We start from the raw sequence: 17,966 nt of genomic DNA, 5'->3' as shown, positions 1-17,966 counted from the left end.
TTAATTATTAAAGTATTGCCTTTTCTACTTTGAAGCCCCTCTTTCCAAGATACTCTAGCATAAAGTCACACTGGGAAACTCCAGATGCTGAGATTTAAAATTCTCATTCAAAATTGAATTATTTATAAGCATTAAAAACATGCTATTTCTTCTCAAAGGCCCTGATCTTACAAACATCACCTTCAGGTTTTAGATGTGCATACATAAGTTGTTGCAGCGGGGATTACTGCAACAAGTATATTTCAAACCAGGAGTCCTGTCGAAACAAAGTATATATGGACAGACTCGTGGTAGATGTTTCAGAGATGTTTATTTCTCCAGCCGCATGGCCGGGGCTCTGCTCAGGAACCCCGCAGTCACGGGACCCGAGGGTCCTTGGCCACACAGGGGAACACAAACCAACCCATGGGAAACAAAGGTGACCAGGGGCAGGGAAACCCCGTGTCTCCCCCCCAGGGCCCCTCTCCCAGGGCTCCATGGCAGGGGAGGGACCCCAACATCTCACCCGTTTTATTTTAATAAAAGGAGAATGAAAACAACTGGATAAACATAACAAGAACAGTTTCAAGAGAAAACAAGCCACCCTCCTGAGTCTTTAAATGTCCAAACAGATTCTGTGGAACATCTTAGGGCTGACACAAGGGAGACAAAACTCTCCGGGCATGCTCTGTGGGGAAACTGAGGCAGGAGAGGGTTTAATTTCTTCCCTCCCACTTTTCATCCCCCCCTCGGTACCGGAGAGGAATTGTAGGGAAATGGAATTGTATAGGGAAGCCATGGGGTGAAAAATGGATTAGGAATAAACTGGGGATAGGGTAAACTTAGGAAGGGGTTCATATTGGGTATAGGGTAAAAGGGGGAAGTAGGCTGTGGGTAGGGAAATTGCTGGGATGGATATTGTTTATAATTTTGTGCATGACGGCTGCCTATGACTGGAATACCCCCAGGCCCAGTAACATTTGCTGCTTGTAAACCCTTCTTTCCTTGCACTATATCAAACTGTACAACCTCCCCATGTCCTACACTTTGCAGGTAATTTTTAGGGTTATTCCTTTTAATGGCAGTTCTATGGATGAATAGATCTTCCCCTGTATCATCTCGTGTTATAAAACCATAGTTGTTTTTTACATTGTACCATTTCACAGTTCCTGTGACTTTCGTGGCTACAACTCCTCCAATCACGTGCTTGTGTGTTTGTCGTGGGTGCCGGTCCCGCGTGGCCGCTGCCTCGCCGACTCCGATGTCTTGGCCGGGCCCCCGCGTTGCGGCTGCTCCGTGCTCTCCGAGCGGCGCTGCTCCGGCGCGTGTCTGGGCTCTGCACGGCCCCGCGTTGCCATCACCGCCGGCCCTGCGCCCTGCGAGCGGTTCCGCTCCGCCAGCTCCACGCTGCTTTGAGAGCGGCCCCGTTCCGGCTCGGCGCTGCGCGGCTTCTCGTGTCGCTGTGGAAACCGCCGCTTCTCCCTCCACAGGGCTCTCCGAGCCGTGTGCTCAGAGCGGCCTGCCACGCTGATGCCCGGTTCCTGGCTGCTCGTGGCCCACGGCACCCGCGGCGCCTGCGGCATCGCTCCCTCACTCGCGGTTGCGTGGCTGGGGACCCCGAGACAGGGATGGGGTCCGCGATAAGGCGCGCGCTCCCGAGGGGGCCGGGCGCATCCAGCGCAGGCACCTCCGCCGGCACGGCTGCAGTCATGTGCTCCCAGGATGGCGGCCGTGCGGCCTCGGCCACGGGAGAAGTAGGATCTTCTGCTTTAGGGGTAATGGGACGATACAAATGCTCCTCAAGAGCTTCCCTGATTATAAGGTATGCACAGAAAGCTTCTCTTTGATCCCATACTTTATCCCATATCTCGTCCCAGAAACACTCCTCACAAGATACAGGAGGTTCGATATTAAAAAGTAAGTCTCGAGAAATATAGGAGAACCTTTTGAAAAGCCAGATGAAGAAATGTTCTAGATCTTCTGGTTGCATTACTTTTTTCTTTTGTTGTTCAAGGATTCCTTTTACTTCTAGATACATTTTTCTCTGTGGCTCAGAGAGCCCCATTTCCCACGATTCTTCCATAGTCCAGAGAGAATATCCAAACCAAGATGAGAAGAGAGAGGTCTAGAGTGGTTATTTTACTCACGAATCTTCTTCAGGGATCGGTATCTTGCCCGCATTCCTCCACCAGTTTGTTGCAGCGGGGATTACTGTAACAAGCATATTTCAAACCAGGAGTCCCGTGGAAACGAAGTATATATGGACAGATTTGTGGTAGATGTTTCAGAGATGTTTATTTCTCCAGCCTCAAGGCCAGGGCTCAGCTCAGGAACCCCGCAGTCACGGGACCCGAGGGTCCTTGGCCACACAGGGGAACACAAACCAACCAATGGGAAACAAAGGTGACCAGGGGCAGGGAAACCCCGTGTCTCCCCCCCAGGGCCCATCTCCCAGGGCTCCATGGCAGGGGAGGGACCCCAACAATAAGTTGTATTCCCTTTAATGGCATCAGTCACATAACAACCAATAAATATGTACAGAAGTGACAGCAAAGACAGGTCTTAGGAAAGCTGCTCTTCCTCCTACCAACATGCACATGCCAATTTATTAGCATGCACCATGCACCTGCAACTGAAACATAAGAGAGACCATAAGGAGAGGTGACCAGAGAGACTCTTGATGCTGCAGTTACTGAAACTGCAAACAGAGGTGAGAGGGGTCACACATAATGTGGAGGATACAACTACACCAGTGCTAAAACAAAAAGAAAGTATAAAGTTTACATGAAATTCCATGTCCATCTTCACTGCCATCATGGAGGTCAGGAGTGAATTAACGTCTAGTGGCCCAATACAGACGTCACTAATTTGCACTGAATATAGTATTTATTTTTGTAAGGCTATCCCTTTTTTAACACTGCTAAGGCAACCACACAAGGTGTCCGTGAATCCCCATGTACCTCCTGGTCTACAGCCACTTTCTTCACACAGCTCTCAGTGACAGCAGAAGAGAAACAGTAAAAGAAGGTATTAATGAACAAGTACTTGGATACAGACTCAGTCAGGAGGATTTTCCCTATTCTGTCAATCTACTACTGCATTTTAGAGTACGAAAGCAAAACATTCAGAAAGAGTATCTTGGGAACATCTGGCATGGACTAATAGCTCAATTGCATGGGTGACTACTGAGGTATTATTTTTAACATTAACATTATTATTAACATTATTATTACTATTAACGTTGTTATTATTACCACTTAGAAGCTACAAGCAACTGTGTTATGTATGCTTGCTCGCTTCAGTCAACACTTCTGTATTATGCCAGTATAAAGCCTATTCATCAAAGCACAATTTCAAGTGACTCCTGACCTTCAAAATGAAGGGTTTGCTTCTGCTTTCATTTCAGTTCCTTTGACTATGGTGACTCTGCCGCCAGAATCTCACCTCGTTCATCATCTGTGCAGGAGCACAAAGTTCACGTACTTCTTACGCAGCATTTAGAATTCAACATCTTTACTGTTGGATGCTTTAGCAGAACACTTCTAGTCTTTATCTAAATAAACTATTATTCAGCAAGTAGTAAAACCCCTGAACAAAACAAAAAAAAAACCCCAAGTAAAACCACACCACACAAAACCCCCACACCCTTCACCTTGGAAGTGGAAAAGCACAAATCAGAGGCATCCACTACTTTAAACAGTCAGACATTCATTCAGAAAACTCTGAGGTAAGGGCACAATCCAACTTTAACTTTGATGTTTCATTTTCATGGCTTCCTCTAAGTTGATATAAGTTACTGAAGGCATGATTGGAGTTAAACAAGTATTGCCAAAAGATATGTTTTATGATTTTTCTCTTGTGTGTTGACTTTCAAATGACAGATTTTCCTACAGCAAAATATTTCCTGCAAAGTCCTCAGGAGCTCCACTAACACTCATGAATGCTGGGTCACGGCAACCTGAGTCTCACAATAGAACTCTTTTTAACACACAGGATACTCCACAGCAGCTCTGAGAGAGGAGCCCTTTACAAGGACAGCACAGCACACACTGCAAGCTCCTGCTACCTGCCCTGCATGTGACTGATGCGCAGAATTAAGCCCGCAGCAGTGTATTAAGTATACTTCAAATTTTCTTCCTCTGCCCCCCATTCCCAGGCAAAGCTCCTTTACTGAGGACTTACTTTGCTAAACTATGTCAGAAAACAACTTCATGTGAGGTAATCCAGTGAAGGTCACAGCACCAGAATTTGGTGATCAGACAAGACGTCAGACACAGAAGGCTGATTACAAATAAGTTCTATAGAATTACAGAGAACAATTTAGCATTGCTGTAAAAGTACAGTGAACAACTGTAGTCACATTACTGCCAACTTCAACATATTTCACGTACAACAAAATACTGTAGAAAAACCTTGCCTTACAGAGCAAAAACTAACTTTTTAAATCTGTAACTTCTGCCTTCTCTGTACAAAAGTGAGTGACAGTATAAACAACATTACAGAAATTATCTAACAAGTCTCTTGCATTGCAGTTCCATTCAACAGAGATACCTCTACGTCCATAGCCTCTATAATTTAAACAGGTTCTTCAGCTCTTTACATCAGTACATACACACTTTGCCTCAGTACATACACAGTCTTCAGTTTATACATTTCAACAGTTGTAGCTAGAAAATGGCTTTTAAACAAACGACAACAAAAACCATGACTACTGTTAAATCAAAACACATAAACCACACTGTGTATTACTATTTATCATCATATTATCAAGATATTGATGCAAAATCTTTTGAAAACAAGTTTGTTCAGAAATACGACGGTAATTAAATTCTTTGAACTCCTTAAAACATGAGGCCTTTGACAGACTACACTTCTGTAACACTAACAAATTGCTTCCTTAACCGCATCAGTATGATGGAAAAAGACAGAATAAAAAAAAAAAAAAAAAGAAGAAAAAAGCTTCTCAAACCTGTACACTGATTACTTTAACTACACTTCCAACATTGCACCAGGTAGCAAATACAGAGCTTTAACATTAACAAGAGCCCATGCTGCATGCACAGCTATTACCCCACCTTGCAGCACTATACAAGAACAGCACACTCAGAAACAATCCTATCCTTCCAACAACTCACTTGAACAGCTACAAAGAGAACTGCTCAAAAGTTGATACACCAACTAGCAAAAAGGCAGATAAACCACAAAAAATGAAACGACTTCAACAGGAAGCTGAGAAAAAATAACTCATACCCCCATAAATCATGTACGTTATCATAAAAGTAGAGTTACTTATGATACTTAGCAGGAAAGTGTGGAGTAATTTTGGATTGAACTACTATTAAATATTTAATTACTCTGAGTCTTTTTGTACAGATACATGTCAACAGAAACTTACAAATGCTGGGCTTGCTTAAAAATTGCATGTTGACTTTGCACTGTACATTCAGAAAATATATGAAACAATAAAACTTCTCTGTGAGCTGAAAGCAACAAGTGTTTACCCAAAGTTATTAGAAGTCTGAAATTTACTGGAATTTCTTTTTTAATGGAACAGAGGATATCCCACCATTCTGGTGGGATACAGTGAGCAAAGGGAAAGCATGACCACATATTCAAAGGATCTTTTGCTCACAAGAGAGATTTCATGATTTCATATAACTGATGAGCAACCTGAATATAAATTACAGGAAAAAGCACAGAAAGACCAGAGAATCAGTAAGCCTGAGGGATGAAGGTGCAACATGGAACAACCTTTCCCATATCTTTGTGAACTACAGCCTCTCTGTCCTGAGATCTTCCACATTTATCATTCCTCATGTAAAGTGCTAAATATTGCACAGTGAATAACTGTGGCGTTATTTCACCTCAAGGAAGATAAATCTACTGCTTCCAATTTTAAAGAGGAAGCAAGCAAACCGAGGAGCATCTAATTCACTACAAATAGCACGAACTAACAGCAAAGTGCCGGTGGCAAAGCATAAACCTTTCTTGAGGGCTCAAGCAGTCCGATTTAAGCAGTCCCGGCTCATGACACCACGTATGATTTCTCTCTTTTTGTGGTGCTCTCTGATTGCTAAATGATTTTCAGCCCCAAACGTATTTTTATTCATTTAGTCATAAAGATGCAATGCTGATAAGGTTGTAGGGGAAAGTAGGGAAATAGAATTACAACAAAAAATCATTCCCAACACCTTCGTAGGCGGATTGCGATATAACCTGTTGTAGGCATGTTTCAGCAGACGGAAGAGCCAAGTAACAGGCTGCCGGGGCTGCCGGGCTGGTGTGTGTGGATGTGTGTGGGTGCCTCTCCCCGGCAGCCGGTGCCTCTGCTCGATCCGTGCTGCGGCGGAGGCGCCCGGCGGCGCCTCCAAGGGGCGACCCGCCCGGTCCGGGGCCGCGGCGGGGTGCGGGAGGGGAGCAGGTCTGCCCTCCTCGCCCTCCTCCTCCTCCGCCGCCTCTTTCATGCCCTGTGCCCGCGGGCAGAGGGCGAAGTTTTGTCCCCCGCACAGGGCAGCAGCGGGGGCAGCCGCCACTGCGGACCTGCCCGCTGCCTCTCGCCGCCCGGCTGCAACTCTCAAGAAGTTTCAGCCAGCGAACAGATCCGCGGCTGAGCCTGCCTGCGTCCCCGTCATTCTCACCCTTTTTTTTACCCCCCACCCCCTTAGCTTCTGTGTCTATTTAATCTTTATCTACACACACACACGCTCCTCCGGGAAGCCCGCAGATGCCACCCGGGTCGGCAGAGCCGCTCCGCTCCTCTCCGCGCCGCGCAGCGAACACAGCGCCGCGATCCCCGGCCCCGCTCCGGCGGGGCGTGCGCGCAGCCCGGCGGCGACAGCGCCGTCCCCGCTCCGCGGCCCCTGCCCGATCCCCGCCGCGCCCGGCCCCTTCCTCACCTGCGATCTCCTGGTAGGGCACGCTGGCCAGGCTGAAGCCCTTGGCGCTGTACGCCTGCCGCACCTCGCCGCAGCTCCGCGCCTTGCCCTCGGTCCCCGCGGCCGGCAGCGCCGGCAGCAGCAGCAGCAGCAGCAGCAGCGGCGGCGGCGGCACCGGCAGCAGCAGCCGCGCCAGGGCGCAGCGCCGCGCAGCCCCCCGCGCCGCCGGCATGGCGCGGAGCGCAACTCCCGCGCGGCGCGGAAGTTCCGCGCCGCCGCCTCCGCCGCCCCGCCGCGCCTCCGCCGCGCCCCCCGGCTGCGGGGGCGGCGGCCCGGGAGCCCCCCGGCCGCCCAGGCAAACTTTTGCGAGGCGGGGGGGAGATAGGCGCGCACACACACACATGCGCGCACGGCGGGGGCAGGAGAGCGGTAGCCTTGTCCCCCCGGCTCCTTCTCCAAACGCAGAGCGCTCGCCCCACGCCGAAAGAAAAAAAAAATTAAAAAAAAAAAAAAACCAAAACCACAACCAGAAACCCCACAACCAAAAGCAAAAAAGGCAAAGGAAAAAAGAGGGTAAAAATCTGTCTGTAGCTTGTGAAGATGGAAACCGCGGGCGCGTTGCTGCGAGCGGAGTCCCGGGGCAGCGTCAGCGCGATCCGCCGCGGAGCTGTGCCTCCGCCTCTGCCAGGCTGGATGGAGACGGTGGGGAAAGCAGCCGGCGTGGGGATGGACTGGACAGCGGCTCGGAGCGTGCCTGTGTGCCTCTGTGTGTGTGTGTGTGTGTGGTGTGCGTGCGTGTGGTGCACTGGATGCGTGTGCCTGTATTTACGGGAGCCGGGGAAACCTCTGCTCCGCGCAGCGCTGGAGCAGCCTCCGGAGCCAGGCAGGGAGAAATCCCGGAGACAAGACACAGCGAGGGAAAGCCGCACATGCACACATACACACACACGCACGCACACACACACACACAGAGAGAGAGAGAGAAACGTGCTACACATTGCATCGCCGAAATACAGAATACAGGAGCAGAAAGCAAATCCTGGCGTGGATCGCTGTTTGCTGGCAGAAGGAAGGAAAAGCACCCTCAACCCCGAAAACTTCCTCCTCACCACAAATCCAGCCGCTCCTAGCCCCAAAATTACAAATTCCCTGCTAGCAAGACGTCAAAAAGGTACTACTCCTCGGCAGTATTGCTCTCTGTAGTGCCACGGTTGGACTGGGCCCCTTAAATACTTTTTTCCCCGTTTATTATTATTTGTTGCTCACATAAATACCTGAGCTGACAAGCTAGAATGAGGATTAGCTCATCGTCTGAAGGAGAGATAGAAGGAAAGATGTTTCTGTGCATTGCACAAAGAATGAGAAAACAAGAAAGACAGTCCTTGACCCGGATACTTCCTGCCAACCTAGGAGAGGAGACCAGAGGAACAAAACCATAAATTTTCTTTCTTCAAATGAGCATCTGCAAAAAACTGAGTGGGGGCCGTGAAGAAAATTCCTGCAAGGTGAATTGGTCTTGGCTCGGGGAGAGAGAAGAATATTCTGTAAAGTATTTGATAGCAAAATCCAAACTTAGAGTTTTAAAAGGTTTTGCAGTGCTTTTCAGGAGTACTGTAGAGAAGTGTGATAGCTTGTCCAAAGTATTTAGAGAGACATGTTAGACCCAGGATGAAGTGAAGAAGGCCAACAGAAGAGATAAAAGACCATGAACTTGAAGACTGACTTATCAGTGAGGAGCCACAGAGCAGTATCATGACATAATTCATCATGATTCAAGATACTTTCAAATTTAGACAGAAATTATTAGGTGCCAATACTGCTGTGATGTCACATTAGCTGCAGTGTTAGTTTTGGGTCTGGGCCAGTGTACGCAGCCTGGTCCCACCTGGTGCTGCGTGTTCCTTTAGCCTCCCTTCCTGTTTTACCTCTCCCACACTGTCATTCCTTCCTCTCCCTCTCCTTCTCCCCCCCCCCCGCCCCCCTCGACCGAGTGATGATGCTCTGACACTGCTTGTGTACACGGGGTGTGAACAGTGTTTGTGTGTATGGTAACAGTGTCAAGTGCTATCAGCCAACCTCTTCTGCCAGAGGACAGGACGCAAGTAGACCCCTCTATAACAGCCTACAAATAGAGAACTCCATGTCTTACTGGCCCACTACAAATAACGAGCTGTTAGTACATGTTAGTGCCCCGTATTATTGAAAAGTTAGACAAGCTTTGTTTATTTACTGCGTGGAAAAGTTTTGACAGATCTGTATGTAAGCTCTCAGGGTGTGTAAGATACACGGAAGATACACACAGTTCACCCCAATATAGGATCAGAAGGGTGTAACAATTGTTACACTTACCTCATTTCTTCTGGATTGCGCCAACCGTTTTCTGTGCTGCGGTCAAAGAGGAGCATTAGCTTACCACATATTGAGCATGACAGACGCCCCCACAATCCAATCTTCTTCAGCGTTTCTCCAACCCACAGGAAAGTTAGTTGACAGAGATTCAAATATGCAAATAAGAAAATCAGCAAACTGGTTTGAAGTGCACAAATCATCGTAAAGGAGCAAAAGAGATTCTCTGATTAATTCAGGGGTGCCTCTAGGTAATTGGTTTTTTAAGAAAAATGTAAATCTGCCAGGAAAAAAATGGAGCATGTTCACCCCTGCATTTTTCACAAATACCAGTTGAATTCAATCCATTGTTAGTATTATTAGCACATTTACATAAGACAATGACAACATGGTATAACCTTTACATAACATGGGAAACTTGCTATAGGAAAGTCAGGGTCATTTCCACCTTTGAATCCTGCCTCAGATGTAAGTAGCCTAGACAGCCAGTTATGTTGTAGTCCTGAATGTGGAAGGAATGCCTGGCTCTCCCAGGAGCTCACGTTTAAACACAGGTATTTCTACGGCTTCAACAAATCTCCTACTCATCACATGGGAGAATCATTGTGTGTTCTCAGTATGCATGTAATTAATTTTCTACAAAGTGGAAGAGCTCCAAAGAAAGCCCAGGTCGGAACTCACTCTAAGTCAGTAGCTTTAGCAATCCCTTAGAAACATAACACCTTCTGCTAGGCACATCACAGGCATGAGCTAAAAGCTCTCCTACTTCAGGACTCACACTAGGAGGCTGTTTGAGGTGGTCACATCATGCCCATCCTTTTTGAGCTGAACCGTATAAATAAAACTGTAAAATTGGTGTGTTTCACAACTCATGAAAAAACCTCTAATTTTGTTTTAAAGTCTTCCTTCCTTCTCCTTGACATGGTGATTAGTGTCTTCCAACTTAAACCAACCTGGCAGAGATGGACTTGATTTTGAGTTGTTGTACATTGATGAGGGCTCAGACCTCTAAACTGTTGGGTAAAAGGCTGGCTTTTCCTACATTAATTTTGAGAAGGAACACTTTTCAATTATTCAATTCATTTGCATAAGCATGAAAATGAAACATTTTATTTTAGTTATATGGAATATTTTGATCACCAGGGAAAGTTTTTGTGTCTTTTGTACTTCTGTGGAAAGATATAATAGCGCTTAAAAATAAATTTTCAATGTTTTTCTTACTTGGCAGTCAGACTGAAAATCAATCTTTTACCCTCTTGGAGACCCCCCTTCATCAAACACATTCAATGTAGTAACATAGATGATTGCTTAGAATGAAGGCTTTGCAATGCATCTGCTGGCCAGGTTTCTCACAAGTGGGCTTTTTTTTTCTCAAATTATTCCAAATAGGTGGTCATTCATGTCAAGTTCTACCGATTGATTTTGTTTGCAAAGCTTTTCCTAAAGATCTGTCAAAAATTTAAAAGACATGATTTTTAGCCTTCTATAAAAAAAAAAGATATTAAAAATAACCATTCTCGCCCAATCATAATAAAAACATCAATAGAAAGTGGAGCAGTAGCCAGCATTATTTCCTTCATCCACTGGAATATCTCACATGGCTGAGACAGTTTTAAGGTGTGCAGTAAAAGAGCTATGGAATCTCTAAACAACAAGGAAAAAAATAAATATTGAATTGCTGCATCATTTGCAAAGCAGCTATCATCTTGAGCTCTGAACGATTCAAGGACATGGTGGAAAAACAAGATTATAGATCTTAAACATTATAGTGTGTAGTACATAGGCATGAGATTGAGATTGTACAAGGAAGTTTTATTCCTTTTTTTTCATGGTTTTGAGTTATTTCCCTTTAGAAACAGGATAAATTATGTTACTTTGAAAGATACACTGATTTATTTTCAGGTGTTATCAAAAAACTCTCCTTGTTGTCATGGGTATTAAGGGGACTGCATAGACAAAAGCATCTTTCACCTGACTTGACAATAAAGCTTTGCAAATGTCAAAATGCTCCATAACTCAGCTTCACAAAAGAGAGAAGCTGACTTCTCAATTCTCCATTAAACCTGTGCACTCCATAGATTTGCAGCTTTCACATAACGGATTTCTAGCAAGAATGTTTCACAGGTTGAGGAAACAATCACTAAAATTCTCAAATGTCTGATAGAATTTCCATTGGTGAAGTGGCAGCTATTTCTGCAGGCAGAGAGTTGCCTCTGTACACACCACCAGCCCTGCAGCACTGCAGAAGCTGTAGCTCTGGGGGGGTGGGGCTTCTAGTATCTTGCCTCAATTTTAGGGGAAGATCCATCCGCACACAGGTTGCCAATGTATTTACTTAGAGTACAGAACACATCCTTGATATTGAGGACCAAGTCACTCACACTCCAGGCTCTGCGCACCTAAAGGGAAATCCTTTTACTGTAAAATCAGGAGGACAGATACGAAGACACTTACTCTTTTTTTAGGTCTACAGTGTCCACTCCAGGTGGATGTTGTTCTTTAGAAGTCCAGAAATGGTTAATTTCATGGTGATGAGGTAACATTTTGATTGAAACTGAGCTATGAGTTTGTCCCAATACAACTTCCCAAAGAGCAGTTCAATGAAGGGATACATTGCAGCGTCAAAAGGTGCCTTTTAACTGATTTTCACGTTGTGTCCTGAGCCTTCATCAAAAAACTTTCTCCACACACCACAGACTGCTGTTCTTTATCAGTCTGTGCTAGAAGGAGAAACTTTGGATTTTTCCTTTGTACTGAATAGCATTTGCTGCAAAATTAATGCAAAGCCCAGTTCTTTCCAAAAAGTGAGCTCCAGAGGCACAGGTGTGAAAAACTCATCTTGCTCTAGAAGTTGAACTCAAAAATAGAATTGTCAACACAGCTGCTAGGTAAGTCCTCTTAGAAAAGGTTTTTGGACTCCTGGCCAAGAAAACAGACCTTCTAAATATAAAGAATAATGAAATACGACTAGCTTTCTTTCCTCTGAAAATTTTCAGAGACAGAAGGCAAAAAAATGATCTAAGATTCCATATGCTCAGTTACACATAATATAGGAAGCTTAGGCTCCCATAAAAAAGGTTTATAAGTGGTAATCAGTGATGTCATATTAATTATAAGCAATAAGCAGTAGTGGTTGCTCTTGAAATCTGCAGGCTATGCTATTTTGGGCAATCAGCAGCTTTTTATATTAGCTGTTCATTTTATGAAACCTTTTGTGAACAAATTCTGGAAGCACAGCAAGTGACTCGGTAAGTCAAAATGTCTGGACAGAACCATTGCTCCTTTCAGGTGAGGATTACAGCAAACAAGCCAGGGCTGTTCACAGTAATAATTTTTTTTTTTAAATGTATTTTTTCTTTCTACTTATTTAAGGTAGTGCCATTTAATCTGCCCATTTTAAATTTTAAAAATGGACCATAGTGGCATTATCTGTTAAGTAAAATATCTTCACTTTGTATTTCCTTTGAAAATGCCAGTTCAAAAAAACCAGAGGAAAAATGAAATTATTCTTTAAGATCATAGCTTTTCATTACAATAAACAGTGAAACCATCAGACTAAAGTGCACATGCATAGGCAAAATCTGTACTTATGCTCAATTTCACTGGAGTCCGAAACATTTTTAAAGCTTGAATAATTGTTGGTAAAGTTCCAAAATCTAACTATTTATATACTTGTGTAGATCTTACAGTGACTGAGCTATAGCATTTTCAGTATTATGTACTGCTTCTTTTATGCCATTATGATGCTATCTTTCTAAACAACTGGTCTCCAGCTCAGACAGGGTTTTGACATTATACTAGATCTTTCAAGAGCAAACGCCATTTTTTGTAAGAACAAATATGTACGAGATCAGTTTCTTATTCAAACATATACTTTTATGAACCTTCCCCTTTCTAGTTAGTCCATAAATAAGATGTCACATCTGTTCTGATCATAAACTGTAAAGATTACTTTAAAGATTCCTAAAAATGGCTAAGCATCTTTTCATCCTTGCTTTCCCTCAGCATCTTACTATCACTAGAAAGTAACTGAAGCAAAAAAAGCATGTGATATACAAAGGCCAAAACAGTGTTAATTTCCAAACAGCATTTTGACTTAGATTAATATTTTTGAGAAACATTATTTATTTTTAAACCTGGATATATAAAATACTGAAGTACAGAGTGCACAGAGTTAACAACGTTCAATTTGCAATACATTATTACAAGAGAAATACCTAGCTTTATTTAGATTGTAGTTCTGAGTAATGCAAAAACCCACAGGTGTTCATTGGTGACAATTTTCATTCATACTTTATCAATTTGCAGTACCATATTTTTTTTCTGTTCAGCTGAAATTTAAGGCAATATTATGCAATAGACAGAATATGGACATTATTTCTGATATAAATGTAGAGCATAATATATGCATTAAAGCTGTGAATGTAAGGTTTATAGTTTTTAAATTACCATTTCCGAGCAATGTGTTTAAAAGTATATGATATGTTCTCTGACAAAGATCAAAGGGCTTAATATATTTTGTAAGTTACAGCTATAATGATTGCATTTGCAAAAGCTGTAATTTACTGGTCTATTTCCATAATGAATGGGAGCCTAACGAGTCACACAAGCTGATACATTCAGCAAAAATACGGGACATCTTAATCTTGACTTGGAATATGCATTATGATAATAGCTGCAGTTTTACTGGAGAGTAAATTTTCTTTTATTTCTTGGCATGCTTACCTTGTCGGTCTTCCTGGGTTTTTTAGTTTTCTGAACCAAAATATATTTTAGGAATATCAGCAAATGAAGGGTTGGAGGAGGTTGCAATCGTGCATTCATTCCTGTACACACACGTGTTCTGAAATTCTGTGAGAGAAGAAAAGCCACATTCTTAGGTAAAGACAGGCAAGAAACCTGAGGATTATAGGAAGATACACCTCAGGCACAGTAATATAATTTCATTTTCCTTGGTACTCTAAATGGAATTATGTCATCACCTTCTTGTCATGGGGTGGGCATGACATGCCATAATCAAAATAGTGTATTGTATAGCATGTAAAAGAACTGCTAGTATGGTCTCTTTCCTGTGGATGTTTAATACAGATTTACATGGGTCCATGGAGAGACTAGACAAAGCAACGGAAAAGAAACTATCTGAGAATTGGTAAATACACAGCCAACTTCTGGCTCAGGAATAACTTGAGCAACCAAATGCTCAAGACGAGAGAGTATCTGTAGAAATTTGCCCTTTCCTGTAGTTTCCATTGGCATGTGCTTTGGGCCATTGTTGGAGAAGGAACGGCCTGTTAGGTCTACCCTCTGGTCAAAGCCAGTATGACCATTCATATGTTACATTCTTAGTTTGCTTTTGATCTTAGGTGCCTAGAACAGAAGATAACCTAAATATAAAGTAAATGCTTGTATCTTTGGATCTAGAAAAATGTACCAGTTTCTGACGTGCCTTCAATGAATTCAGACCTCCAGCAGGAAGCAGTGCCCCACTGAATGTGCATGCCTTGTAAATCCCTCATAAACCTCCAGTCTACCAACTACACCCTGCAAGTGTTACAGAGATTGTCAAAACCTATCTCTTTTTCCACTTCCCACAGTCAGGACAGTTCACAGGAATTACCATGTTCTGCAAGATCACTGGCTCAACAAATACAGTGACTTCCTTCTAAAAGTCTGTTTTGCCTCATGGGAAAACACAGTTCCTCCCTCTCATCCCTCCTTTTCAAGTCACTCTGACTTGTTACTGAGTAGTATTCCATGGAAGGGAAACTTTCCTAAGTCCCAGAAGTATTTTCTAGTTTGATTCAACACAGCTCATGTCTGTTTGACCGTTAAATGGCAAAACTCAGACAGTTTTATTAATATCAGTGTAAAAGTCTTAAGTTTTGGGGTTTTTTTCTGTCCTCAGGACACTAAATCCCACATGTGTAAATGAATGAAAGAATTGCTTCATCTAAGGAAAGCTCACAGAAACTCTCCTCTATATTTACCTGCACACTGTTCAGGTAAATAACCTTATGTTCTTGTTCAGCAAGCTACAAATCCAATCTTAGGGAGGGAAAAGAAAAAAATTTAATGCAAAGTTTACCCCACTTTCTTCAAAAAACTTTTTGCAGCTATTACAAAGGAAAGGACCGTATTCTCTTAACAATGCTCATGTTCAAGCAGTTCTATTGATTTATAATTTTGATACAGAAAAATAAGTTATGGGTATTGATCTGTCCTTATTCAATTCTTTGTTGGTTAATTTAGTGGCGGCTAGCTTTTCCTGTACTGCTTCAGCGCTGCTTTGTAGTTCCCAGCATTATCTTTAACTCTTCTGTGAAACTTAGATACTGTATTCAGCCTCCCTCCAATCTTCAGACAGTAACTGGCTTTAATTATAAAATGTGTATTTGTTAAACAACTCAGATACTTTATTTTTATTTCCAGGCTCACAGGTTTTAGGAGAATGACTTTTTCTCTGGAGATTATTTTCGTTACCCTCACATGAACCCTTCATCAAAATGCTACAGCTTATCTTCCTTTGATAATTTTCACCTCTGTCATCAAAATTATCATTTGTATAACCGTATCACCACCTTTCTTTTTTTTTTTTTTCCAGAGCTCAGAGTCTTAATGTTAAGATTTCAAAAAAGTGCTAAGAGTGAGAAGGGCAGGAGTTTATTTGTAGAAAGCAAGGGAAAAAAAAAAAAAGGAGGTACACTTTGATTTCCTACTGCAGTTTCCTCTGCAGCAAGTACAAAACTGTGACCCTTAAAAATACATCGGTTCTAAAGCAGATAAAACACAGTAGAGAGGTTGTGGGAACCAAGCAGATAAAGAGATGAATATTTGTATAGGAGCCATCAATCTACCTACTTCTTATGGATGGTTTGTTCTCCAATGACACCTAAGGAGTGTAAGACCCCGCGGGCATGTAAGGCAGCATGACAGGTGGCCAGTTGCCTCCAGGCAGCCTTTGAAAGTCCATTTGCCTAACCTGACAGAGCACAGATAATTGACTAACATATTTCAGTTATCTGACAAAGTCTTAGGGTTGTGTCTTTGTGAAGACAATAGGGTTGTTCCCTTCCTTCCCTAGAAAAGAGAAGTGCTGAAGAGAAAGTCTGGAAATTTTTGTCTGTGGAGTCACTTTCAGCCTCAGATCTTTGAAGATAAGCTTCTCTGCAGTTAGAAAGTCAGGTATCAATTCCTTTAGAACAAACTGAATAAAATGTAAAAGATTTTTCTGTGCTATCTGTAATTCCAGTGGGAGTTCTGTATATGAAGATTGATGAATATGCAGAAAGTCATTAAGCCTATGTGTATTGTTTTCCATGATTGCTAGAAAAAAAATTGGAATTCTTACACTTTAGTATTGCTATTTTCAGTAGGGGTGGGACCAGATGACTTTCTGAGGTCCCTTATAACATATATTATTCCATAACTCCAAGTCCTCAATGTGATATTCTGATTCCTGGGTGGGAAATAAAGTTCTACAAAAGAAAAAAAAAATCTGAAAATTTCTGAAAATAACTTGGCATCCAGCTCCATCTTTCTTTATCCTTCCATGGGATAGGTCTCAGCTGTAGGAGTCATGAGCATGACAACAATGGCTCCTTTCTTGCGGCCTGTGAAACTGGAACAATGAAACTGGCTTGGGACCACTGAAACTGGTGCATATATTTTTTGAGGTTGAGCAGAAGAACAGTGCTGTGATGCCTACACCTAGAATCCAGTCTTCTGTATTTTTTTTCTTTCTGGACTTTTTTATTGGCTCCTGCTGTCTTTCAGTGCACATGTAGTGACTGGACTCTATCTACTCAAGGAAAAGCATTAGCTCATACCCCTCCTATGCTTCCTTAATAAGCATGCTCTTCTGTCTACCTAAAAAGGCTTCCTGATGCCTGCTTTTAAGTTAAAATGAATATAAATCCTACCACAATAAATATTTGCAAAATACACTGCTGAAAAAACTCACAATTCTTAAGAGGGCTTTTGGAGACCTCCTTAGAAACCACAGGTGTCTTAATGTCAGTTTAAGTGAGCCTTGGTATCTTGGCACATACACTATACTTTTGTAGATTTGCTATTTCCAGAGAAGAGTTACAGAATAGTTTTATGATGCTTTTCCTCATCATGTACCTTTTTTTAAATGCAAAGTTTGAAAAACCAAGCAAAGCTTGAAAAACCAAGCAAAGCACTTCCAGAAACCGTTAGTCAAAAAAAATAGTAAATTACTCTGATCTCAGTAGAACTATGGCAATTGATTTCCTTGCAGATACTGTCCCTGCTTGTAATTTACTAGATGTATGCAAATTGCATATGTTTAAATGAATATGCTAAATGTTGTGTAGTCAGTCTGGCCATGTGCAGTAGATTGCATTTGGGCATACATAAACCATCCATGTACAGAGTCCTTTTGTCTGGATTTCAGTTTAGATTTACTGAGGTCTTATGACTCCAGCTGCTGAAAAATTCCAGATCAATAGCCAGAGAAAACTCAGATAAGTAATAACAGGCAAAAAACATATTGCCAAACAGTGGATAGTAACAACTAGAACAATTGGCATGTATAGAATGGGCTAATGCACCTTTGATATCTAACCAGACAATAGAATTAAATACGTGAAGAAAAAAATTAAGGAAAATGCAAAAAGATTCCTTGCTATCGCAGAATTTGCACATTCCTCTTCCTAATGAGTCTGTGCACTCTTTCAGATTATTTGAAACCAGTGCTCCAAACCAGTCCAGCTGGAAGCCCTTGTTTCTGGTAGGGAAGAAGTG

General features: G+C 42.7%; 1 protein-coding gene across 1 annotated transcript in view; it reads right to left on the bottom strand.

Annotated features, from left to right (window-relative positions):
- Positions 1-7,780, bottom strand: part of GPC6 (glypican 6) — a 1,044,338-nt gene extending 1,036,558 nt beyond the window's left edge. The window contains exon 1 of the mRNA XM_032100037.1: positions 6,876-7,780. Coding sequence (XP_031955928.1) covers positions 6,876-7,257 — 382 coding nt within the window. The 5' untranslated portion in view covers positions 7,258-7,780. The remainder of the gene's footprint in view (positions 1-6,875) is intronic.
- Positions 7,781-17,966: the final 10,186 nt, after the last annotated feature.

Source organism: Corvus moneduloides, chromosome 2 (genome assembly GCF_009650955.1).
Source record: "Corvus moneduloides isolate bCorMon1 chromosome 2, bCorMon1.pri, whole genome shotgun sequence".
NCBI classification, from domain to species: domain Eukaryota; kingdom Metazoa; phylum Chordata; class Aves; order Passeriformes; family Corvidae; genus Corvus; species Corvus moneduloides.
This window is presented reverse-complemented; position numbering and strand designations above follow the sequence as displayed.